Source organism: Lepidochelys olivacea, assembly GCF_965140295.1.
Source record: "Lepidochelys olivacea isolate rLepOli2 genome assembly, chromosome: 6".
Lineage (NCBI taxonomy): Eukaryota > Metazoa > Chordata > Testudines > Cheloniidae > Lepidochelys > Lepidochelys olivacea.
The window spans coordinates 84,646,955-84,674,777 of record NC_140416.1 but is presented as its reverse complement, the minus strand read 5'-3'; the positions used below and the strand labels follow the sequence as shown (position 1 = coordinate 84,674,777).

At 39.4% G+C, this 27,823-nt stretch overlaps 1 protein-coding gene across 1 annotated transcript in view; it reads right to left on the bottom strand.

Moving 5' to 3' along the window:
- Positions 1 to 1,939: 1,939 nt before the first annotated feature.
- TTC6 (tetratricopeptide repeat domain 6) overlaps positions 1,940 to 27,823 on the bottom strand; it is a 132,963-nt gene continuing 107,079 nt past the window's right edge. Inside the window, exons 24-33 of the mRNA XM_084629936.1 lie at positions 25,052 to 25,192; positions 24,258 to 24,371; positions 22,008 to 22,127; positions 17,559 to 17,632; positions 11,991 to 12,201; positions 9,939 to 10,091; positions 9,552 to 9,722; positions 8,163 to 8,388; positions 6,269 to 6,431; positions 1,940 to 1,966 (exon numbers count right to left, since the gene is read on the bottom strand). Of these exons, the coding sequence (XP_084486062.1) occupies positions 6,295 to 6,431; positions 8,163 to 8,388; positions 9,552 to 9,722; positions 9,939 to 10,091; positions 11,991 to 12,201; positions 17,559 to 17,632; positions 22,008 to 22,127; positions 24,258 to 24,371; positions 25,052 to 25,192 (1,347 nt within the window). The 3' untranslated portion in view covers positions 1,940 to 1,966; positions 6,269 to 6,294. The remainder of the gene's footprint in view (positions 1,967 to 6,268; positions 6,432 to 8,162; positions 8,389 to 9,551; positions 9,723 to 9,938; positions 10,092 to 11,990; positions 12,202 to 17,558; positions 17,633 to 22,007; positions 22,128 to 24,257; positions 24,372 to 25,051; positions 25,193 to 27,823) is intronic.

Here is a 27,823-nt window from a genome sequence, read left to right as displayed (position 1 = left end):
CTAGGAAAATAGGTCATATTTTAAAAAATGTTACCTAATATAGTTTAACTACTATGTTTTTAAATACTGTGGACAACTCTATCTACACTAGTGTTTAAAAACATGGTAGTTAAAATGTGTTTGCTCAGATATTTTTAAATACAATCTATTTTCTTGTCAAAACATACCCAGTGTGTGCTGTTGGCCCAACGAGGAAAAAAAATGTAAAATATCCAACGGAAAAAAAACAGCTGTGAAAAAAAGTTAGCTATAAATACTGATTAAAAATGATACTTTTAATAATCACAGTGGTGCTGCGTGGAATCCAAATCATACCAGGTTAGGCAAAATTCAGAATGGTATGCATCATTCATAGTCCCTTCCACCAAGAGGGCACAAATGCTACTGCATAGCCATAGCCTACCAAAAATAACCTTAATTTATAAGTGGCAGCAATGGCTATTAGAAGTATCACAGACTTGGTCTCTTTTAATTTGTTCAAAAGATTTGAAATTAGTTTTGTCATATAAACCTTTCCACTATTTTTAAAAATTTTCTAAAAAAAATTATTTGGATCATAATCAAAATAAGAGCTGAAGAAAAAGAACCTGAGAGCTACCAGAAACTTGCCACTTGGCTTCAAATGAGTCCGTGAGCTTTGATTTATGTAGCTCAAGGTTTTACTGCTCTATACAGAGGTTCTCAAATGTCATTGCACTATGACCCCCTCCTGACAACAAAAATTACTACATGACCCCAGAATAGTTAATACTTTAAATAAAAAATGCTTAGAAACAGGACCGGCATTGGGGGTGGCAAGAAGGCAATTGCCCAGAGCCCCATGCCACAGGAGCCCTGTGAAGCTAAGTTACTCAGGCTTCGGCTTTGGTCCCGCACAGCAAGGCTTGGGCTTCAGCTTTCTGCTCTGGGCCCCAGCAAGTCTAATGTTGGCCCTGCCCAGGCAACCCTATTAAAACGAATTCATGACCCACTTTGGGATCGCAAACCACAATTTAACACTCGCTGCTCTATTATGAAAAATAAGATCATCAACTATTTCCTGTTTAATTTTAAAGGCAGTCGATATACTTCCTTAATTGTCAGTGATATGGCAGCGATGCATACAGAAAATAGAAATAGGAAGGCTAGCCCATACCCCTAGTACTGTGTGATAGATTAAATGTATTGAAATGAATCATTACTTAGCCAATTATAGAAGTGAAAATATTTCAGTATTCCGGTTTTGTAAAATTTACAGTATCTACCATAAAGGATAGAACAAACTGAAAAACAGGACACTTAGCCAGCATTATTCAAAATAGCTGGAACCTGCCAATATTAAGCAAAGGGAAATTTGTCCAGTTAATCATAACTGACAGAGTTTGATTGAAGTGTTTTTAAATGTAAATCAAAGAGCTTATAAAATGTCCATGGCTAAATTCATCCCATGGTGATGGCAAGACTAAATTAAAAAAATCTACTGTAGATAGTGCAAAGAAAGCATCCAGGGAAAGGTTTGATTTCTGTTCATTTTGATTTAACTCTGATGTTGCAGTTTCCACAAGGAGACTGTCACAATCTCATGACCCATAACTGAGCCTTTCTTAGGGGTGTGGAAGGAGGAAAAGAGTAAGAAAGGACAAGGCCTTGATACCACATGATTTAACAACCCACCAGCCAAAAAACTGCTGTTACAGTAACATGAAACATGCAAAAATACCTTTGAATGCTTATTTGTACACCCCATTACCACTGTTAAATTGAGAATGTGTGTATATATGGTTAATTAGGTGCATAACCTTATTTGCATATGCAATCATTATAATTGTACACACCAATAGGGGCACAAGTATACTCACTTTTTGTAAACTCAGGCGGCGGGGGGCGGGAAAGAGGACATTACCCTTCACAAATTTGGTCTCTATTATCACAAACCCATCACTCAATATTCATCTTTTCATAGGAAAGCAAAGCAGGAGTGGGGAGACTGTAGAGGAGGAAAAACAAACAAGAAAATGGGGCAACCCCCCCCAAAGTGATCAGAACTGAGTATGCCCATCCTGGGCTGAGCAAACAACCAGTAATAAAAGAGCCATTGTCACTGAGTCAAACTGAAACTTCTGAAGAGTAGAACTGGCCACAGAAAGCTATGCTACTATGATACTGGGAAGTTAATTTATTTCTTAATAGCCACAAAAATTTGTTGTTTGTTATGTCAGTCTCAGGAGTTCTCTTTATTGAAGTTACAAACTCTAGAGAAACTGTTTGACTTTGTCATCTGTCAGAAACCTAAGAATTCTACAGGCTATTGCAGAAATACTATAAATCTCTTATTTATTACTGCAGAGCTGGAGGCATGAATTGCTATTTGACCTTCCCCTTTTCTAATAAACTAGGCTGACAGCCACTTTTACCTCTCTGGCATATATTCTCTCTTAGATTTAACAAAAAGCTTCTCCATCAAATAAATGTCCACTAATTAAAGCTCTAATGTAGTGGAAACCAATTTAAACTATCTATACAGGGTGATGTGCTGCTGACATCAAATATTATGCTTCTAATATTCTAGTGCCTCTGTATTGTGAAGTTCCACAGTACAAAACAAAAGGCACCATATTGGTACAGCTGAAACATAGTGGGAGAAATCTTCGCCCCACTGAAGTCCATGGGAGTTTTACCATTTACTTAAATGGAGCCTGGATTTCACCCATTAAAAACAAACAGTTGTCCTTCATGTGAACTGCATCTGCTGAAGATTACTGGAACAAAAGTCTAGCTAATATTTTATAGGTTCTACATTTAATTTCTAAATTTAACTCGTACATAAAAATCCTTTTTTCCTTGCATTGGAATAAGCAACAGTTTCACCATTTGCTTTCTCACTGTCATAAAGCTTAAGGCCAGAAGGGACCACCAGATCATCAAGTCTGACGTCCTGTATATCACAGGCCACCAGCACCACTCAGCACCCACACACTAAACCTAGCAACCCAAAATTAGACCAAAATATTACAGCCCACAGAAGACTAAACTATTATGTGCCACAAGCAGAGAATGGGACAGACGGAGGTGCTCCAATGCCTGAGGCCTTTGCAAGGCAGTGAATTGATTAAGTGAGATATACCCCAATAATACCAGCAAGTGACCTGCACCCACATGCTGCAGAGGAAGGCAACAAACACCCAAACTCACTGCAACCTGATCCAAGGGGAAATTCCTTCTTGACCTCACATATGGTGATTTGTTAGACCCTAAGCATGTGATCAAGAACCAGCCAGCCAAGCACATAAGAGAGTGAATGCTCAGTGCCATCTCAGAGCACTGGCCCACCCAGTCTGGTATCCCATTCCAGTCATGGCTATCTCTGATACTTCAGAAGCAGCAGACCAAAAAAACCCAACAACCCAGAATACACTGGGGAAAGTGGTGGAATCCCTTCCTGACCCCTATAGGTGAGTATCTGAAGTCCCAAAGCATGAACATTTAGGAACATAAGACATAAGGTGGAAGGGACCGTACGGCTGCCAAACCCTGCCCTCCACCATCAGGAGCAGATCAGCACAGCATGCAACAGCTGTCAGAAATGGAGCTTTGAAAGGGGAGAAGCGCATGCCTTCAGGGCAGCCAGCCAGCCAAGTTCAAAACAATGAGCAGAGTGGCCACTTGAGGGATTATGGGACACTTCCGGAGGCCAATTACAGCGCTGAAAGCAATTGATGAGTTTACACTGGCAATGTAGCACAAAAGCATCTGCGCTGTAAGCCTTACGACTCTCGTTGAGGTGGTTTTTTTGCAATGCTGCAACTGAGGAGTTTCTGTGCACTAAGTGGCTTGGCAGTGTGTACACTTCAGGAGTTACACCGCAGAAAGCTGCTTTACTGCAAAGAAACTTGCCAGCGTAGACAATGCCTACTTTGCTGAATAGAGATGGACTTAAGCATATGCTTAAGTACTTTTGTGGACTGTGGCCTTAGCTATGATCTTTTCCACTTCTCCACCCCAATGAAAGTTTATTTTACAAAAACATTTTTCAAAAGCAGAATATCATGAAGTGAGAATTTTAGCAGTGGAACCTATTGTCACAACTGCAGAAAGTTAGAGAAGACAGCTATAAAACCAGTTTGCATCATTGTGCCATATTAGCTAAACACTGATTGCTTGGGCAAGGGGAAAAACAAATAAAATTTTTTTATGCAGAAATAAGGGGGTGAATAGCATTGTATGAAATATTCGAAAAAGGGAATGCTTTAGGCAAAGTAATTTTGACGTTTTTACTCCGGTCTCAGCAATGAAAAATCTATTGGGAGTTGTCAGGAAGTGAAAATAGAACTGTGAGACCCATTAAATAATCAATTCACATTATGTCAAATTATATTTTTTCTTATTATGAATGTGAATGTAAATTATTTCCTTGCCATTGAGTGATTTATTTTACATAGAGAAGACAATGTAATGATAATCATGAACTAGCATTTTATTATCAGCTTCACAGTGAAGACTCCTTTCTGAATTCATATTTCAGGAGGAAAATGGATATTATTTTAAGGCGAAGGGGGACTTTTTAAAGACACAAATGGCAGGTAGGTGTCTAACTCTCATAAACGTTCAATGAGAGTCAGGTGCCTAACTGCGATTTGTGTCATTGAAAATTTCCCCCTATCTTGAGAAATTGTAGCAAGTTTTCTGTTTTCAGCGAAAGCTAAGTTCTTTTCCCACCCACCTCAAAGTAATATCCGAGCACATAGCTGTATAGAACTCAGCGGTACGTTACAACTAGATATGGACTAAACTTGTTAACTTCAATGTATGAGGTTGGGGGTTGACATATTTTTATTTCTGTTCATGTGGAGTTATACCCTAAGTTTCAAATCTGAATGAACATGATCAAAGCAACATTCTAAATCTCATTCTTAAGGCTCATACCCCAAGACTGTGATCTATTATTTAATTCACTTTGAAGAAAAGTACAAAATACATGCTGAGTGTTCATGTCAATTTTTTATTTTATGTTCTTAAATCCTTTTTCTTAATCTGCTTTTCAATGACATCAACCTTTTCCAACATGGGATGTGGGTAAGTGGACAAATTATCTGTGTTTCAGATTTCAATTTGGAATAATTAGGACACATTTATACCTTAGCCAATGATCCCCATCCTCCATTCAGATGGGGGGGGATGTTTGAGCCAATTGGCAGGGGACAGACAAACTCCAGGTCCTAGGAAGAGGAGGAAGGGAGGGGCTGGCTTGGCTGCTCTGGAACTTTTCCCCACACCCTCCCTGCCCATAATACACATGGACGCTACTTGTGTAGAGATTGGGGAGGGCAGGGAAGGACAGATTTTTCTGCTTCCTCCTGCTGCCCATTTGCTGGACTGTAGGAGGAAGGGATAGCTGACTAGCACTCATACAGCACCATCCTATTGCTGTTACTGCTTTGCTCCCCCACCCTTTAACTGAGGGAAATACAATTTAAACTATATACAAAACTGCAATGGGTCTGACTAGGTCACCAGCAGCATCCTGGAGGCCTGATTTAGGTTAGTTTAGAGAAAGAACAGTAATTTACACATTGTAAATTTAACAAGTGGAGTTTGTAAATTTTGTTGCAATTTATAGCTGGTGTCCAGTGTAGGTAAGAAGCTCAAAGGGGCCAGCTCTCAGGGACAAATGTGTAAGAGGCCCAAGAGGTGGCAGGTGGACCATGTTAACCTAAGGTAGAAGGAAGACCTGAAGTCAAAGACTCAGGTACACCTTGTGTGTACGCTCATTCCCTCTCACTGGGAGAGGGAGAGAGGAATCAGAGGTAGGCTGAATCCTAAGGGTTGGATGAAAGGGGGCTAAACCTAAATATTGGTTATTTTGCCATTTAACGTCACATTGGACCCAAGTAAATAAAGATGAGGCCTTCCCCAATGATAGTTATTCCTTTGTCTGTGTTTTGTTCTCCAACAGCCATTTGGTGCCAATCAATAAAGAAAATCTAACATTCGCTTTGTGAAATTACTTCTTTAATGTTAGCATTCTGTTCTTAAATAGCTCTGGGTTTTTTGCACAATTTTTGCACTGAATCAAGCAATTAAATTATTCAGGAAGATAACATATGTGCAGAAGAAAATGAAGATGGATTATTACAGTATTAACAATTTTTTCCTTGTATATAAAACTAACCTTTTGTGCCAAGTCTAGTGCTAACATAATACATTCTTCTAAATAGTATTTGAGATATAATTAAACAAATATCTCTTAATTAAATAAGGCAAATCTCTGTAAATAGACCCAACTTGTTACCATGTTTTGCAGGAACTGGAATCTTTTCACATTGCATCGATCATTTCTTGAATGCTGATTGCTTGCTTGTAATCAGCAATGGCTTCTTCACTGAATCCCATTTTACCACGAACATCAGCTCTAACTTTATACATCAAAGCATCATTAGGTTGAATTGACAATGCTGTAAAAATGAAAAATAAATGTTAAGGCATTTTTAAATTTCAAAAGATTGTTATGATTGTTATAAAAAACAGCACATGCTAAAGCCCATCTGAAAGTTGAGACAAAGTAGAGAGCATGTGGGTTTTGATCTAAATAGGAAATACATATGTCCAATTCATATTTTTATAGCAGGAGCTAAGTAATTTTGTTAAGATATTTACAATCTTACTGTCTCCCTTTGACTCTCCTTTTTCTCCTCTTGATGTTAGATATCATCATGGCATGTTTATAAATCTGACTCTAGCAACTGCTGAAGCATCAGAAGCCACATTCTCCCTCCCAAATCAGGTTCAACACCAAAACAAATATCAAGCAATAGGAAACCATTATCAATCTATTCCTTGGTGTCAGCAATGCACATTGTCTCAGAGTCAGATTTCCTATTGTTCAAAGGTATTTAAATAACTTACTATTGGCAAGTGTTTAATCTGTTGTTTAAAGAGTCTAGGTCCCAGCAAACTCCCTGTTTTATAGTAATCAATTCCCTAGACAAGATTTCATAATTATTCTGTTCTGACATCATGAAAATCTACTTTTAATGGAAAAAATTCATAGTGAAAATAAGGAATTCTATACATCTTTACCCAAATCATGTTTTCAGATAATTTAGACAAACTTATATTGTAAGCGTATACCGGTTAACTTCTCAGTAAGACTTGATCATATTTATTGTTGGTGGAAAAATTATTCACTTGCAATCAACTATTAATTGGTTCAAAGTACAGACAGTAATATAACAGTGGTACTCTAGTTTGTATAGGGCTTTGACTCAAGGACTTTGCTATCAAAATCCAATGAAGTAACTTCATCTTAGGAACATTCAGACAGCCTGACCATGGATTTGGTAGCTGAGATGGAAAGACAGGAATTGAATCTGGGGTGGTTGAAGATGGGTAGCAAATAGGGATGCACTTGGCTGGTTTGCACACACAAATGTGGTATTTGTGAAACTTAGCTCTATGTATACATTATAAAATTAATTTAAAAAAAATCTTTATCTGTAATTGGCTAAAGCAGTAGTGACTGAGTAGGTAATGAACTCAGATGCCCTCAGGGTTTGTGAGGGTAGCATGAATGCACATCTTTCTGCTACAACTTTCTTTGAAAATCTGGCTCAGAGTTCAGCTGCTATGGTACATATTACATATGACACATTTACTTCTAATCAGTAATTGGAAATAAACAGATAATTGAATTTTTGGGTTTTCATGGCTGAACTGAACCCTTCTCCCCCTCTCAAAAAAAATCATTGTGGGTGAATCCATAATAGATGTTTTTTTAAACCAAAACCACCATCTCCCCCATCCAAAAAAAAGTAAAAAATAAAAAAAAAAATTACTAACTACTCCCCCCCGCTACACACACAGTCAAATTCGACTCAAATTCACAAATAGTTTCTGTTGACCCAAAACTGCATTTTTTGGCAAATAAAATTATTTGTCCAGAAAAAAAAATTTGCCCAGCTCTCTAGTTAATTTTCATTAGAAAAACAATAATATTTTTTAGCTGGCATTTTCATTACAACTCCCTTTTCAATCTCATAGCCTCTCCTATATAAGTTAAGAACTTAAATATATTAAATACATAAATGGAAATAGTTGCTAATACTTTCCGAACTATGAAATAGAGCCAAAATAATTTGTTGTTCTTATTATAACTGAAACTATGTCAGGTACTGAACAAAAAGTACCTGTTGAAATATCCTTCTCAGCTAGCTCATATTGCTTTAATGTTCTATAGAGGTTTGCCCTGTTAAAGTACACTGCTGCAGAGAAAGGGCAGAGACAAACTGCCTTCTCAAAATCTTCTTCTGCTTCTTCGATATTTTGTAATAATGTATTTGTAATAGCTCGATTCAGGACTGCAGATTCATTCCGTGGGTCAAGCTGTAATGCCTTGGAATAGTATGAATTGGCCTGTGAAATATATAAAATGAAGATATTATGCACCATGTAAACTTCTGAAATGCTGTATATATTTTTATATTGCATTAATAATCAAGGTAGCAGAAATCCACAGGATTTATGCAAGAATGACAAGATTTTTGCAAGGATCTTTGAGAAGAAGAATTCAGCCACTCTTTTGCAACAGAATGATTTATTATTATTTATTAGTAGTACTATGGTAACACCCAGAGGCTTCAATCAGGATTGGGTTCCCACTTAGGGTTGCTACCTTTCTAATGGCTGGTAACTGGACTCCCCAAATCCCCACCCCGCCTCTTCCCCCAAGGCCCTGGCTCTGCTCCATCTCTCCCCCCAAGTACCCACTCCTGCTCCGCCTTTTTCACCCCAGATTTTTAAAAAATGGACATTGGGGTTTGTTAAATGGCATCTAGGACACACAAGCCAAAACCCAAACTGTCCAGGTGAAAACCAGACAGGTGGCAACCCTATTTCCACTATGTTAGAGGCTGTACAGAGAGTATGAAATGGTCCTTGCCTCCAAAGAGCTTACTAGGAAAATGCAAGGGGAACTTTGGTGTTTGATTACCTCAGGCCCTCCCCAGGGCATTTCTGCAGAAGGGACTGGGGATTCAGGACTCTGAGGGTATTACAACAGAGAGAAAACCTGGCTTAGTAGTTAAAGAATAGGCCTGTGAGACAGGAGATTTGGGTTTTACTTCTCACTCTGTCACTGAATTACTGTGTAAACTAGGACAATTACTTGACTTCTCTTTGCCTTAGTCTCCAGGGCAAAAATTTCAGAAGCACCTGGCTGATTCAGTAGCCTAAGTCTCATTGAAAGTGAGGGAGATTTAGATTTCTAAATTACTTAGGAATTTTTGAAGGTTTTGGCCCCCATCTGTAAAATCACCTGTTATGAGTCTTTATTCATAAATATTTGTAAAGCATTTTGAGATCGTCAGATAAAATGGACAGTAGTAGAACATAGTAGTATTATGTATTACTCATTTCTATATATTAATTCATACCCTATCAGAGTACAGCTAAATGATTAATTGTAAGAAGATTCAAGTAAAAGCTTACATTTATACACTAATTTGTATCAATAGCATTATTCCTTAGTCAAGGAAAAGTGTTCTAAGAATGGTATGAAAATAGAACATAAGACCTACCTGTGAAAATTGCCTGTGATGAAAGTAGATATTTGCTGCATTGAAATAGGCTAAAGCATAGCCAGGGTTGATGGAAATTGCTTGCTGATAATCTTTCATAGCACAGTTTAAGTGACCCATAAACTGGTTAATGACACCCCGGTTTGTAAGCAGCTGAGCATTGGTAGTGAGCTGAAATGTAACAATATATGCACTCTTATTTGAATAAACTCCACATTTCTACATTAATAACAAGACTCTTTCTTTAAAGGAAATGTATAAAAATAGAAAGTACCTCCTAATCTAAACCTACAATTATTCATACACAGTTCTTCAAATTTATGTGCATTATTCAGTGGCCTAATAGCAGGTTCATATTTATAAATCAACTGAAAACCAAACATTTACCTTTAGTGCTGCGTTTGTATCTTGAAATGCAGCAAAAGTATCACCCATCTGAAGACAGACCACAGCTCGTCCGTCATAGGCAATATGGCATTTTGGATCAATGTCAATGGCAACTGTAAATTGATTCCAAGCTTTCTGAAACTTTCCAAAGGCCTATAATGAGTTTTAACATATGAATATTATTAAATGTACCACATACCAATGGACATATTTTCAAAAATTATATACATGTGGGAAAATTGCACATGCCCCCATGTTGCCACATTCAGTTATTTAATTTTGTGCACAAATTGGGAAAAGATGCATGCAAATAACTAGTTAGATATCCACACATCCACTGCATGGGCAGTTACTTGATTTATATGCTACCTTTGCAGGAACTGCACACGTAATTGCTCTTGTACCTCGGCTTCTGGCCTCAAGTTTTAAATGTCTGGCCCTGTATGATAATGTAATGAAGTGAAGACTCATCTCTATGCACCTGCCTTCCCACAATAACATCAAACTGTCTTGGTGTGACCCTCTCTCCCTGGAGATATTAAAACAACAACAATAATCATCCTTGGGTTACACACTATCCAAAACTAAATAAGTAAGACCTAGTGAGAGCCACTCACTAAATACGACAGAATAAAAATGAGAAACACCAGCATAATTGTTCAAAACAGTATATGAAGAAAGCACAGAAATTCTGTTAGACAGCAACAATATCTCATTTTCATTTACTTGTGAATATGAGCCTATAACCTTAAAATTGGGACAGCTATGTTTTATTGTCATGTAGCCAAATTTGAGGTCTTAGCTGCCCATGGACGAGTGATCTGATATTTTATCCCCAGACTGGAAGTAGGCCCAGCCCCACTGGTTGTGGAGTAGTAAGAGTTGCTAGACAAAAAGGGGATGGAAATATGCATGGGGCAGGATAAGCTGTTGAGTGAGGGAGAATAGAAAGATGTGAGGGAAATAAATGGCTAGACCCTACTTCTTCAAGTTCTGATGACTGATTCACGGATTCACTAATATTCTACCTTGGAAGACCTGGATTTGAATTTTGACCAAGTACAAATAAGTTTGGTAATCTTTGGTTCTCCAAGAAACAGTCACACAATTTGGATTCATTCAGCAGAACCAGCACTTTGTTGTTGAAAGAGACTTCCTTATATGACTGAAAACAATGGCAGGAAGGCTCCTTGTTAAGACTGATGATAACACTCAGCACTTAGTACTTTATAAAGGTCAGTGAAAACATTAATTAGAATTAAAACATATTGGCAGAGCTGTGTGAGGAAATTTGCACAAGGCCTATCCAAGTAAGCCTGATGCAGGCTGATAAAATTAGTCCCTCATTTACACAGGCACAAAATTAACTCACAACTTTGTTGGAAAGAGTTTTGTCAGACAAATGGGTATAACAACAAAGCACAATAACAGTGTTGTAAAATCATGGGAATTAGAGAGGAGGAAAACACATGATATGTCATTTCATACATGACTTTGCTAATGCAGGATTGTTCTTTTTGGGGTATAGCTAAGTGGTTTTCAGATTTCATTATATATAAGCTCTTTTTGAAGGGGCTTAATACAAATGTTAACATTTTGTTTTGGATTGACTTAATCCTTTTACATAAGATTCACCAAAAATATCTAAGTCACTTTTTATGTAGCGGCCTAGTCTCTAGTGTTATTGATTAAAATACCATACAAGGTATCTAGGCATGATTACCAATAACGCTCTATTTCTCTCTGCGCTGACTAAGGAGATCAAGTCTATTGGTACTCAAGAGTAAATCCAATAATCAAGTAAGATGCAGCACAGACAAATGTCAAAGGGAATTGCAGCCTATCCCTTTAGTTGAAAAGAAAAAGTGAGTAGGGGGAAAACAGAGAATAACAAAGGATACATTAAGGATACAGTTATTTTATCTGGCTGAACAGTGTTTAACTAGTTTGCAGTATTACTATGTATGGAGCATGGACTAAATTTTATATATGAAAAATAATGCTCCTCTCTTTGTCACACAATATTACAGACTATGATCTTTGGTGTATTACCTGCAAATTGTATCCTAAGCAAATTCTGGCTTTCACATACTTTGGGTTAAGATGCAGTGCTTTCAGGAAGTCTTTCTGTGCTAGGGTATTGCCAGCTTCATTACCATATTCCATGTATGAATTTCCTCTTGCAACATAGGCATCCAGAGAAAAGGGATCTAGTTTAAGCACTTGAGTAAATGAATTGACAGCTTCTTCCAACTGCTCAAGTCTAAAAATAAATATGCACTTGATGGTCAGTGTTTTGTTTTTTTATTTTTTTTTAAATCAGTCATTTTAATGAAAGGTGCCAGACTTACAACTCTAGAGACTTAGGTTCTCATTTCATCCACTAAACAGATAGCACTGGCAGTGCACACTTCCCCAACCAGGGACAATGGTTAAAGAAATATGACTGTGATTAATTCTCCATGCACAGTCCTTTTCTTGATCATTACAGAGGCCAATGCTGTTAGTCTGTGAACTTTTAAACACTTAGGGTGAAATCCTGTCCCCAATAAAGTCAATGTCAAAACTCCTGTTGACTTCAGTGGAGCCAGGATTACACTCAGCAGATTCCAACTTGGCTTGGTTTGTTCAGGTTCAGATTTCCAGCTCAACCATTCACACTGCCCAGTTTCAAGACCGAACACACTTTGTGCCAGTCTGTTCAGACTCAGCCGTTTCAACCAAGCATAGTTTACTTCTACCATAAACCTTCTTCTTCCTGTTTCATCTTACTCTCTTCACTCCTCCAAGACTCACTCTCACCAATTCCTTTCTTCATCTTTCTCCCAGTCTCAACTCTGCCCCTTCTTTTTCATGACAGCCTGTAAAATTTGGAACTGACTCCCTCTTTTTAGTCCTGATCCAATGCCCATTAAGACTCCCACTTATTTTGTTCCTCAGACTACCTTTTCTCCTTCAAATACACTTTATGCAAAGACTTTCAGCTATAACGTCTGCCCCACCTCAACAAATACAATTTCCCAGTGCATTAAAAATATCTGAACTATTTGATCTATTTCTAAACTATACTGTAAACTCTTTGGGGTAAGGGCTGTGTCTTGTTATATGACTGCACAGCTCTGGGTGTGCACAAAGCTCTCAAATAATAAAAAGAGAGGAAGGATAGTATTGCATTTAAGGCACTGGGACTTGAGAACTGGGTTCAGTTCCTGGCTGTGACACACATTTTTGTGCAATTGTCCTGGGCTGAGATCCACCAAAATGCTTGTTATGAACATATACATCCAAAAGTACAGAATTTGATCTTCAGCATTCAATAATAAAATCTTCAAGCATGCTTTCCTATTTAGTTAAGAACAGTAACGTTTATGATTGAAACATCTGATTTATTGTGCCTAGACGAGGACCTTTACTCAGTGCACAGAGCCACATGTATAGACCCTTAGAGATTTTTCCTTTTCTATGATTTGTCGAAGTCACTTTATAATCATGTGTATAACAAGCCTATTGCTTTGCCAAATCTGGCACCAGTCATACTATAGGCAACATGTGGGGGGGGACATGTGGGATCAAGTGGCCCCCCCAGATTTCTGCTTGGCCTGCCAAGGGGGAGGAAGAGGGGCTCCGTTCTCCTGCTGCACCTACCCCCAGTACACTCAGCCTCTGACCCTGGCAACCGGGCCTGGGCGGAGAGTGGAAGGGGTGGGACCAGCCACTTTTCATGCCGGCAACTCCAGATCACTGCTCTGTGCAGTATGGCGGCTGCCTGAGAAAGAGCCTGGCTGGGGAAGTGTCCCCACCCCCTCTGCTCCCCACCTGGGCCCAGCTGCCAGGGACAGGGGACAAGCGAGTCAGAAACATGCTGGGGGGTGGGGAGGCACCAGCTTGCTCAGCCACTGTCCCCGGCAGCTGGGCCTTGGTGGGGCGGGCTGCCATCCCAGCCAGGCTCTGGCTCAGGAAGCCGCCGCGCTGCACAGAGTCAGCGACTCAGAGTAGCCAGCTTCAGCTGCGTGAGAAGTGGCTCCATCCTGCTCTCCAGGGCCGGCTGCCAGAGAGAGAGGCTGAATGTGCCGGGGGAAGATGGAAGGGGAGGGAGGCGCAGTGGGAGAAGGACAGAGCTCTTCCCTTCCCTGCCCCCTGCAGGAAACTCTGGTGGGGCAGGTAAAGCACGGCAGCCCCAGGCTGCGCACAGGACGGGGGGTCACCAGGCAGAAGAGAGACACGTGGGGCAGTCACGTGTCCTCCCCTTTCGATTGTGTCCCCCCAGTATTATCTAGAGGCACGAGTTGTCTATGAGTCACATATGCTGCCTAAGGGATGTTGTCTCCTAGCAACCACAAGAAAATGACCAGAAACCACTACCGCCTACTTCAAAGTCATGATTCCCAAAGTTCCAAGAACAAAAAAAGTAAAGGGGAAATAAATACAAACCAAACAGGAAAACTTTCCATGGTATGATTACAAAAGATGTTTCAATGATTATACTGTCCTCACCCTTAACTCTTGTCCACTCTATGGAATATTTCCTTAAAATTCATTCTGCAGCGTTGCCACTAGAGTTTCAGCTCCACTGGTGCCATCAATAGTGGGAGCATTGGGATAGACAAAGCTCTGGTGTCAGCTAACGTTTCAAAGCCCCATGTCACACAGACCTGCGCTGGGCAGGATTAGACAACACAACACTTAAGACACTGGTAGCCACCTGGAGCTCTGGCTCCATTAGGCCTCCCCTTGTTACTAATCCAGAGGTGAAACAGTGTAAGCAACCAGGGAAAATTTGAGGCCAAAAAAGCAAAGTGCAGACACCCCTTGAGGCAATTCAAATTTATTAATATTAGTAACTTTAAAGCAAGCTTTTGGAGCTGTTGCTCAAAACCAGCATTTGATGTCTTGTGTGTTTCTTATTAGTATGGATGATGTGATGGGTTTGGAGCTGCCCTGTGATAATTTATAAATACTGTATGTTGGCCTGGTTATTGGGTGTTTTGTAGTCATAGAGTTTAAGGCCAGAAGGGACCATCATATCATCTAGTCTGACCTCCTGTATAACACAGGCCACCGACACCACCTGCACACTAAATCCAGCAACCAAAATTAGACTAAAGTATTATAGTATACAGGAGACTAGACCAGTGGTTTTCAAACTTTTTTGCTGGCAACCCAGCCTGAATTTGTTCATGGCCAATTTACACCCATTTTCTTGTGGCAACATTGACTTTTGTCTTAAATAGCTCTTCTCCCACCCTGGTATTCTGCCACCCTGGTATTCCTTCCTCCGCTTGCCCCACTACCGTCGTATTTATAGAGATAAATCATATCCCATCTCAGACTTTTTTGCTAGACTAAACAAGAAATCTCTTCCAGTCTCCACTCGTAAGATAGGTCCTCCATTCCCCTGATCATTCCAGTAGCTCTTCTCTGCACCTGTTCCATTTTGAATTCATCTTTTTTGAACATGGGTTTTCTGTATGACTATATTGTTTTAACACAATGGGAGTCTGTCTGGAAAAACATGCAGGAAAGAAAAGAATGGCTCAAGATGCCACCTCTTGGCAAACATACATGAGTTGTTAAGGGGCAATGACAAAACTATTAGTGCTTCGATGATTCTGCCTCTGTCTCCAGCAAACCTACAAAGCTGGTTTTGATCACGACAGGAAAAGGCCTGCAATCAAAGAAGAACAAAAGAACAACAGCAGGGATAAAAAGAGTCACTCTCTCAAGAAAAAGGCACTAGTTATTCAGGGAAGAAGAAGGAGGGGAACCAAACCTATTCAAAAGATCCCACTGAAAAAGATAGGCCTGCCTAGGTTACCAATAGGGATGATAAGTCTTTAGATAAGACAGACATGTGTGTAGAGTGTTTGTTATTTTAAAAAAATTCTTTAAAAGCTTTGTTGCCACTGCACAAAAAAAAATAAGTTTGTTTGGTCACAGATTCCAGAAGGGAAGAATTGCATAAGCCTGAAATGTGTAGGACCGGCTGGGTAAGCACTGTAAACAAACAGGATACTGTAGCCCAGGGTCTGGACTAAGAGTGGAAGAACTGCTGAATTCCACCCCAAGACAGGTAAAGGCAGGAGGCCTGATATCTGAGGAGGTGCACTGATAGAGACCAGAAAAGAGACAGAGGTGCAGCTAGCCCTTTAACAATGACAGATGAAAACAAAACATTTACCCTATCTGCAAATGACAAAAATGTGTACTCATATGGTGACATAAATTAATGTATTTTAAAGGGATCAAATCTGCAAACAATCTGTGCATGGAACTCTAATTTATGTCAAAAGCTCTTTTATGTATGGAGGTCAAAATTGTGCCAAAGTGTGTAGTCATTTTACCAGGGAGACACTGAAAGATATACTAGATGTCCATGTTCTACCTGAAGCATAGACGGAATTCTTTACTACACAGAAACAGCTCTAACAGATATGGCTAAAATGCAACTACAAGGATTCAGGACAAGGATTTTGTTATAAATCTAAATAATTTTTTAGAAGTAAAAAACTGTATTAAAACCATAGTGCCAATCTCTCAGTTGGCCCTTTTAGCACTCACGTAAGCTCAAGGGAGGGGGACTCCCTGATTCTGGAGTTATAGGACCAGCACCAAGATGCAATTTAGAACAGCTTCTAATTTGCGTTAGCTGATAATGGGCCCTGAGAAGCTCTTTTAGAAGCTGAGGATCTCTTAGTCATAGGAACATCCCAGTCACACCCACTGCACCTGGGTACACCAGAAAACACAGTGCCACTGTTTCAGCTCTATGCCCTCCCAGAACTCCCCTGATACAAGGAGAATCAAGGAGCCAGTTATATCACCAGAGCAACACAAATCAGCCATAGCCAGGCAAGACTCATGATGATAGATCTTAAATATGCCCACCAAAAGAGGGCCTAAGCAGCACTTATATAATACAGTGATACGTGCTAGAGAAAACCCTAGAATAGATAAGAGTAAATTAATAGATAGTTCAACCAACATCATACTATAACCTACCCTTTCCACATTAAAAAGTAGAGACTTCCCATTCTTACTGATTATCACTATGATAAAATAGAATAACTTAAGTGTATACTCTAATGCCTCTAAATTATATACTTTTAAAATGATTAATAGGTTTACTTGAAGTTTTCAGAATATATCTCTGCTAGCTGAGACTAAACATGAAAAATTTCAAGTTAAAAAGTCAGAGGTGATTTTGTAAAAAGGAAGGCGCATAGACTTAAAATGGAAATTGTGTCACTACTAAAATTATGGAGACACTAACATGGTGCCATAATTACAGGCATTACTGGGTCTGTTCTACCTCCTCACCACCTTTCATTCTATTTCATCCCTCTTGGTTCTCTTAGCTTTACTTTTTCTCTTGTACCTTTTCCCCCCCGCTCTACTGCTATAAACGTCTTATTGCTAGGTAATGAATGATCCCATGTGAGACTGGGACATCAATGGCAAATCTGACAAATACCTACTCATCTCTCTTTTTTCTTTCCCTTCTTCCTCTTCTCTTATCCAGTCCTCACTCGGACAGTTATTAAAAGATACATTGGAACATCATCCAGCTCCCCCTCTATTTCTCTTCTCCTACCCTATGCCATACCAAACCACATATCATACCTGTGGTAGCAGATTCCAATAGCTTGATAGATCTCACTATTACTTGGATTACACAATGAAGCCTCTTTAAAGTCCTGAAAAAAAAGATACTCAATTATATATGTTTGTATTGTTTTGCTTCAATAACATGGCCTTAGCAAATCAAATTTATATCAACAAGGGGATGAAACCTAAACAAGAACACAGTATGTTTTCAGTAGAATTGGAGAGTTAATGCACTGTTTTCCATTCCATAATTAATGCTCAGGTTCTTGGGGGAACATAGTTTTTCTAGTCAGACAATATATTTGACATCCAGGTATTTCCTACAGAGCTGGATGCAATATTACTTCCAGTATTTTTTATAGAAACACCTATATAATTGCAATTAAACATACATATTAAGGGTATATTATTTTCTGATACACAATCTCGTTATAAAATTCAGTAATAAAAACATTTTAATAATAAAAACATTTTTTCATTCGCTTCTGCTACAGTATTTATAAACAAGTAAACTCAAGTAGTTTAAAAATAAATGATAGGATTGAACTGAGTGATTCTTTGGTTAGAGAGTTTCCTGTTCATAATATTCCAATTAAAGATGTGTCAATATTTCCATTATAAGTCACTAGTTTAGGGATTTCTAACTCTTCTTTTAACTAAAATTTGGAATACTTTCTCTGTGTGCTTTTGATATATAAGATTTAAAAGGAAAACACTGTTTGGATGTTTCTGATATGGAGAAAACACCTTTTAACGCTATAATAAGGAAGTAGATTAAGTCCTTGCAAGGGAAAGTAGCCTTTATACAGTCTACAGCACCTCCCATCAACATATAATTACAGGAACAGTTTGGCTTTGAAACAGCACTTGTACTGATGCACTCAATGGAAAAATAGTTTAGACTGGGGTGGCCCGCCTGAGCCTGAGAAGGAGCCAGAATTTACCAATGTACGTTGCCAAAGAGCCACAGTAATATGTCAGCATCCCCCCCCCCAATCAGTTCCTCCCCGCCCTGCTCCCAGCGCTTCCTTGCCACTGGCAGCCCCGCCGATCAGCTGCTCCCCCTCCCTCCCCACACCTCCTGATCAGCTGTTTCGTGGCATGCAGGGGCCTCTGGGGGGGAGGGGGAGGAGCGAGGGCACTACAGGCTCAGGGGAGGGGGCAGGAAGGGGTGGAGTGGGGGCAGGGCCTGTGGCAGAGCCAGAGGTTGAGCAGGGCCATTGGAAAGTTGGCACCTGTAGGTCCAGCCCCAGAGTCAGTGCCGATACAAGAAACCGCGTATTAACTTCTGAAGAGCCACGTGTGGCTCCGGAGCCACAGGTTGGCCACCCCTGGTTTAGAGGGTATTTTCTAGCTCTTCAAATGGAAAAAATAAATATCTCACTATCTATAGAGATTTCGTATTCAAGAGACTATCATCACATTGTTCTGACATTGTAATGAGATATACACATATGTACAGAAATGTGCTACTACGTTAGTAAAACCTCTCTTTTGTAGTGACAATTTTATTTTACTTGTGTAACTAAAATATTGTAAAATAAAGGCCCACTCTAAACAGGGCTGGACGTTCTGGCCCAAACTACCCAAGCACTTAAACGTGTTTAGCTGTAAGCACACAAATAGTTCTAATGAAGTCAATGGCACTGCTCACATTGCTAATTTTGCGCAAGTGCTTAACTGCATTGCTGGATCACCACACTCACCTTCACAGATCCAGTAACCACTCCAAACACACTGAAAGACCTGTTGTTATCTACAGCCAGGCACTGACATACCACAGATTGTGCTCCAAGAAAAGAGTCTGGGATACACACCTTAATACATTTAAAATATCCTTCACCGAACAAGGACACTCCACCAGAGAAGTAGATTGCATCATGGAACAGGCCACTCAAATACCCCAAGAGAACCTGCCTCAATACAGGGGAAAAAAAAAACAAAAACCTCCAACCACACACCCCTAGCTGTCACGTACAAGCCCACACCGGAACCCATGTAGGGTATCATTAAGCAATTACAACCCATACTCTATGGAGACCACATCCTAAAATAAATCTTTCCTGAACCCCCCTCTTCTGGCCTTCAAACCACTCCCCTACCTTGCCTACACATCACTCCATATCTGATCTAGAAGTCCTCATCCTCAAAGGAAACCTGCACAATACCTTCAAAAGATAGGCCTGTGAGCTTAAATTCATAACTTTGCTAAACACTAAAAATCATGGTCTTAATACAAAAAGAAAAAGGAGTACTTGTGGCACCTTAGAGACTAACCAATTTATTTGAGCATAAGTTTTCGTGAGCTACAGCTCACTTCATCAGATGCATACTGTGGAAACTGCAGAAGACATTATATACACAGAGAGGTCTTGTTTCATGGTCTCTGTGTATATAATGTCTTCTGCAGTTTCCACAGTATGCATCTGATGATGAAGTGAGCTGTAGCTCACGAAAGCTTATGCTCAAATAAATTGGTTAGTCTCTAAGGTGCCACAAGTACTCCTTTTCTTTTTGCGAATACAGACTATCACGGCTGTTACTCTGAAACCGGTCTTAATACAGACACTGGATTTATAGCTTATTACAATAATCTGTAACCTACTAACTTCCCCTCCCCCTTTTTTGTCCTATAACTGCAGAGGTTTTAATGGGCCACTTCACCTTGATTGTTTATCATAAGTAGTTAAAACTTATAAGAGACCAATCTGTTCACAATGTGTGTAGTTATGACATTCTGAGTACCTTTCCCAGACCTGAAGAAAAGATTTGTGTAGCTCGAAAGCTTCTCTTTCACTTTCACCAACAGAAGTTGCTCCAACAAAAGATATTACCTCTTCCACCTCGGCTCTCTTGCTAGATCATGGCAGAAAACATCTTCCAGGATTGAGCCCTAAAAGACTACCTCCTGACACAACAGGCATAGTACATGTGGGTTCTCTGAAAGCTCCCCCCAGCAGCACACTAACAAAACTGATTTGTACACCAGATTCTCTAAATTACATGTAGGAAAAACATAATCTTGTGAAAATATTTAGCTACACGGGATGCATTAGGATTTTGAGTCTCTAATGTTCAACTCTCATTTTGTAAATCACTCTTCTCTAAAATTCATTCAGGAATTAACACTTTTTCCTGATCATGTTGCTTCTACCGCATTACTATGAGTCCCTATTCTCCTTTTAGGAGCCCCTACACATCAAAATATATACCATCTGAGTCTCTCCGTTGAGCCTCTTTGATGAATTACATTTAGTAGCATAAGACAGAGACCTATACAGTAATTGTTCTGTTTCAGCTATTTCTATCCAAGGTCTACAAAGTGTGAAGGACTTTTTCCTGTGCATTTCTAGTGGGACATTTCTGGGTCATCACAAAGGTATCCATCTTCATAGAATCATAGAATATCAGGGTTGGAAGGGACCCCAGAAGGTCATCTAGTCCAACCCCCTGCTCGAAGCAGGACTAATTCCCAGTTAAATCATTCTTGCATCTACATAGAATATCTATCTTTGAAACAAACTACCCAATTTTGTAGCGTGCCCATGCTGAAATCATTCCTGTCACATGAACAAAAAATTCAAAGCCTAAAGTTACCCATCCAAAATAAAAACACAAATAATACTGAGAAAAGTATTCCTTTAAGTCATAACAATTGAAGGCTTTTGAGAAATTATACTTTAAGAATGAAAAACGGTATCTATGAGACTATTTAATATGTTTAAACCTCAGTCCTGCTATTGTTTTGCAGGCAGAACGCCCAATGAATAAGAGGGGAGTCTGGATTATGGATCAATGACAAGACTGCAATCCTTTTTCTGAAAACCTGAAGAAAAAAAAACTCAAGGCCTGAGTCTCCTGTAACTTTAACCTTGAGTGATCATTTCACCTTCTGCAAAGAGAATGTAAAACAAAACCAAATCAGAATCCTCCATTCACTTACACCTGTGGCATTGGCTTACACTCACCTTGCAAAAACAGAAAATGACTATTCACGGTGCAAGGCAGTGGAGGCAGGCCTTCACTTTTTAACTTAATATACAACTTGCATATTTTGGTTCTGTTTGTTGTTTACACTGTGGCCATTTTACATCACTCTGGCAGTGTAAAGGTGCAGCAAAAAGAGTGTAACTGTCATTTATGCCCATGCTAATGTAACACTGAACTACAGTGACAGAAAGGGTTCTTCCATCACTGCAGTAAATCCACCTCTTCAAGAGATGGCAGCTAGATTGATGAAGGAATTCTTCTGTCAACCTAGAAGTGTCTACACCAGGATTTAGGCTGGCTTAATTACATTGCACAGGGCGTGAAATTTTTCACAGCCCTGAGCAATGTAGTTAAGCCGACCTAACTTTGTAGTGTAGACCTGCCCTAAATTTGCACATTATTCTTCAAGTCAGCGATATGTGTCATAAAATAAACATGAAATGTGAAATTTTGTATATAAAGAGAATCTTATACCTCTAATGCATTAGAGTAGTCTTCCAGTTCCACATAGAGTAGTGCACGGTTAATTAACACTGTCAAGACAATTTCCTTAGTCAATTCAAGAAGAAGAAGAATTCCATAGTCTTTCAAAGCCTAAAAAAAAAAAAATTAAAAATATTTAATTTTACTGAGAAGCATACAATGATACTTAAGTTTACAATCTAAAGCTCCAATCCTGCAAACACTTATGTCTTATTTTAAGTATCTGAGTAGTCCTACTGATTTCAGTGTGACTACTAAGATGCTAAAAGTTAAGCACATGCTTAAATGTTTGCAGGACTAGGGCCTAAATGATAAAGAGGAACACAATACAGCAGTTATTTTCTTCTCACAGTGTTGCCTATTCCTTTCTGTACTTATATATACACCCCTGTCTGCAGAACACAATAGCAAAGAGACTAAGTCTGCACTGAGGCTACAAACGATTTATGTTTAGAGATAAAACTGCTATTCTTTCTGTATCTAATTTGCTGTTTCCCATATTTGTGTTTAAACTTTATTTTAATTTTTTTAACTTCACTTTAGATGCATCAAGCATTTTTAATATAAAGTTAAGAAACTTCTGAAAATTAAATGTCTCAAAACCTAATTTAAGACTATACTGGAAAGTCTTATTAGTTTAGTTTTATTAACTAAATCTCAGTAGAGAGCACAATGGCATGAATAAGTGGAATGGAAATGCAGGTATCAATTCACAAACTTATCAAAGTTGGACAGTATCTCACCAACCCTAAAATGGAAAATAAAGTATATGCCTTAAGTCAAGTGATAACTAATGTGGGATAATTAGAACAGTTTAGGCCTTCATATCATGAAAGGCTTCCTGATAGTATTAGGCAGACCCCGCTTGTTGAAGGGCAGGAATGAACCTGGGAAGCTAAATGCATGAGCCTCTACTACATGAGCTAAAAGCCACATGGCTCTTAGCTAAGGCTGTAGCAGACTCATTAATCTCTAAGTGGTCTGGGTGCCACAAGATGGGACAGAACACCACACCCAGAAGGTGTGTGGGTTGCACTAAGACCTCTCTACACTGCCATATTGGTGTAAAGAGGCCATAGTGTAAATGAGAAGTAGGCCTTTAGTACTTTAGGATTTATCTACACTAGAAATGCTACAGTGGCACAGACACAATAGTCTCCCAGGAGAAGTCCTACTGCTAGCGATATTTAAAACTAGACTAAGCAAACATTGGATTAATCTAAAAGGTCTTTTCCATCCCTAACTCCTGAGAGTCTACATGAGTTGATGGGTCAGCTCCACTCTCACCACTATTCCTGCCACTTCCTGACGCCTATTGGGATGGGCTTCAAGGACTGGAATGGTGATTCAACAAGAAAAATTCTGTAGTCCCTTGGAGGTGAGGGATGGGAACTGAAGTGTCGCTGGGTAGCAAAAAGAATTGGGAGGAGAAGGCTAGAATGAAGACCTGTAGGCTGGAACAGGTGTTGGGGAAGCCTTAAGAGGCAAAATAAGTATTGCAGGGAGCTCAGGGTACTAAGGATTTTTGCACCTTTAGAAGCTATATGGGGTAACAGTTCCCTCTGGAGCAAAAAGATCTGCAGGGAGGAAGTAATCAAGCAAAAGGCTCTGTGGGGCTGTTGACACCCAAGTCCCACCTCTATGGTGATGAAGTCCCAACCCCACCTCTGTGGCGATCCCATGTGTCTTTTTCCCAAATGAAGTGGGCTTTGTGGAGCTTCTGTCCCAATCCTGCTCCTTTGAGCAGTGGGTATGGACAAGGCCACAGGGGACCAGATCAACCCCACAAGATAGAGATGGGCTCAAATTTTTACAATACCCATTACTGCCTTAATCTTGCCCTGTTCTGCTTCTATGCTCCCCTTCTTTCCTTCCCCTTTCTGAACTCCCCTGCAAGATTTTGGTGGGTGGGTGGGCGTGCATGTGTGTGAGATACACATATCGCAGCAGAAATGCATATGTCTGAACAACACTACATCCTGAAATAATCACTGCAAATGTTAGTGATATAAAGGCCAGATTTTCAACCTGGCCTTCACTGTATAAATGTATTGTCATGTATACATCCAAATACCTGATTATACCCACAAAACAGGTACTTAGATCTTCAACTGACAGCAATGCAGTTGTAAAGGATTGTTGATGCAAAAAGGAAAGCTTACTACTAATGTTCAGAAACAGTTTATTAGCATTTCTGAATAATTGCATAATCAAGTGCTCTTGAATAAAAGGATATAATACCTTTCTAAAGTCCTTTATTTGGTGATAACAGATTGCTCTGTTGCAATATGCCAAAATGCAGATTTTGTCCAAGTCAATAGTTTTGGTTAGGTCTTCAATGGCATTTTTGTATGTCTGCACATAAAAAACATTGAGTATAAAACCACTGTATAATTCACAGCATCATATGTTCTGTCCTAAAGAACACAACAGTGTAAAATTTGACCATACAGTTTTACATTTCTTGTCTCTTCATCAGTACTGGAAGGCATTCTCTCATATCAGTTTGACAATATGGGCCAGTTATTGTAGTCTTCCCTTAGGTAGGATTTCTACGGGATTTTGACTGGACCAGGACTGCATAATTGAGGCTTATTATTTTATATTTTTGTCATTGTCATGGTTTTATTACTTAGTCAATCATTAATGTTATCTAGCTATATTATTCTTTACCCTCTCTTTGACCCTTTCATGATCACTTTGTATCATCTCCTAACATGGATGGTAGTTTATTACGGAGCTGCAGTTGCTCCTGTGGCCAAATTCACTTATGGGAGCTTCCTCCATGGGTCCTGGAGAGGTAAAATAGAGATAAATCTAGCTAGCTTAGCCAACCCACCCCACTGCACCCTCTCCAGAACCACAGAGCCCCCCACAAAGTGGCTTCCAAGGCACTGGGGAAACTAGAAGTATGCTATATCGGTGGAATTCCCCACAAGCCTGGGTAGCATTGGTCCCCCGCTTTTATCTCTTTCTACAGGTGACTAACAAAAATATTTCATGTACTTCATCCAAAAGATAAAATACGTCTCTACCTTATTGTGATATTTCAAAGTTCCTCTGTAGAGATAGGCTCTCACACTGTCAGGATGAATTTTGATAGCCTCGTTACAATTCATAATTGCCTTGGAGTATCTTCCCTTGCTACCATAGTAAGCAGCACGACTTAAATATGCCTTTATAGATGAAGACAGAAACATGCTGCAGTACAAGTACTAAAAAAACTTTGATAATACTTTGGACAACCACTGAGTAAAGGTAATAAATTACTTTTTTCATAAAGAACTTAAAACTTCTAAGTCTCGCGGTCATAAAACCAAGCAAATTAAATGAACACTGGGTACCTTGGTTATAATAATGGAAAACAACATGAATATTGAAACAAGAAATAACTTATATTCCATTAGATATAACAAAAATCAAATGCAGGAAAATGATCTTTGGAAAGCAAAAAGAAAAAACAAAAACAAAAACACAGATAAAACAGACTTTAACAAAACAATACTCATGATATCCAAGTCATCCCTTAAAGGGAAACTACTAAGCTGTTTAATAACAAAAATTACCATTTAGAAATTGCTATTGTGACTCTGGCAGATCAGACACCAGCTCATGCCAAGGTCCCCATGTCTCAAATGAACACTGACAGATAAATAGCTGGAACCTCTCTGGCTCACTTGTGCGTTAATATTAATATGATAAATATAAGAAAGTGCTTAGTGTTTGGACTCTGTTGAATGCTTATGAATTGCTGCATGCATTGATCTTCCTTGTAATATCTGTATTCCATATTGTAATGTACTATTTGAGTGAGTGTAGTGGGAGCCTCTGTGACTGTATGAATCACCATACAGTTGATGGGTCAGCTCCACTTTCACCGCTATTCCTGCCACTTCCTGATGCCTATTGAGATGGGCTTCAAGGACTGGAATGGTGATTCAACAAGAAAAATTCTGTAGTCCCTTGGAGGTGAGGTATGGGAACTGGGGTGTCTCTGGGTAGCAAAAAGAATTGGGAGGAGAAAGCTAAAATGAAGACCTGTAGGCTGGAACAGGTATTGGGGAAGAGGGAATTAATTACACACAGGGACATACAGGAGAGGGACATTAATTAGTGTGAAGAGCTGCTCTTCTACAGAAATCATTATGCCCCTCCCAAAAGAGGAGTCCGATCGACACCAGACAGGCTATGGTTGGCTCTTACAACTGGACACTCCCTATATCTGGATTGAGGAACCGTCAACAAAAGTACTAAAGACTTATTGTTGTTCTGTTCTCCTCCCCGTGAAGATGAGTCATGCAAGTGAACTCCTCCCATCAGCTGAGTTTTGCAGCTGAGAGCATATGGCAGGACAGTGATCAAAACCACAAGCAAAAGGAACTAAGGATCTCTATGTTGCTGGGACTCTGAGAGACAATGAGTTTTCTAGGTATAAGCAAGAGATCATCAGTTGCTTAGCATGAATTAACCCTAAATGACAAAAAGAGCTTGCTGATTAGAAGAGCCTCTATTACCTTACCAAGACTGTAATTCATTTGTGTGTCTATATTCGCTTGCTTTAATCTTGTAAACAACACTCTAGTTACTGTTTCCTATTTAATAACTCTACATATAATTTATTAAAGGATTGGCTACAAGCTTTGTCCTTTGTGCGAGATCTAAGGCACAAATGATCTGGGGTAAGTGACTGGTTCTTTGGCACTAGGAGTTACCTCAACATTGCTGTGATTCTTGGTTTTAAGAGCCATGTATGACAGAGATATGCTCAGCTGAGTGACAGGAGAGACCAGAGGACCCAAGGAGACTGTCTGTGACTTCGTTTAAGGCTATTAATATGCCTGAGGAGTTTGCACTTGGTTGGTGAAATCTAAGTTTAGAATTACAATTTGCGGTTTGTGTCCTGGTTTTTTAACAGTTTGCCCTGAGTTTGTTACTCATGTTCTTGCACCTCCATTGGGAACATCAGTTATAACCTGATGGAAAATGTGCTCCAGATTTTTTAATATCCATCACCCTATTGCAACAAAACAATAACTGTTTTGTGCAACACAACAAAACATAATGTGTGAACTCCCTCTGCTACTTTGCTTCAAATAGTTAACTAAAACATACTGAGAGCACTACATATTCTTATGGAAATTATGCTGCTGGTGTATAGACAGAAAAGTAAACATAATCCTCAAATCTTAATTATTTCTCCATTAGAAGCACAGCAGAAAAATAAGTAAGAGTGATTAACACATGGAGGACATAACTGTCAGGAAAATACATAAAAGAGATCGATACCGTGTCTTTCACATATACCAGTATATGAAGAACTTCATAAGAATAGAAGAATGGCCATACTGTCTGAGATCAATGGTCCACCTAGCCCAGTAGCCTGTCTTCCGACAGTGGCCAATGCCAGGTACTTCAGAGGGAATGAACAGACAGTAATCCTCAAGTGATCCATTCCCTGTCACCCATTCCCAGCTTCTGGCAAACAGAGGCTAGGGACACTTCAGAACATGGTTTTGTATCCCTTCCCATCTTGGCTAATAGCCATTGATGGATGTATCCTCCATGAATTTATCTAGTTCTTTTTTGAACCCTGTTATAGTGTTGGTCTTCACAACATCCTCTGGCAAAGAGTTCCACAAGTTGACTGTGTGTTGTGAGAAGAAATACTTCATTTTGTTTGTTTTAAACCTGCTGCCTATGAATTTCATCTGGTGACCCCTAGTTCTTGCGTTATAAGAAGGAGTAAATAACACTTCTCTCCTTACTTTCTCCACACCAGTCACGATTTAATAGACCTCTATCATATC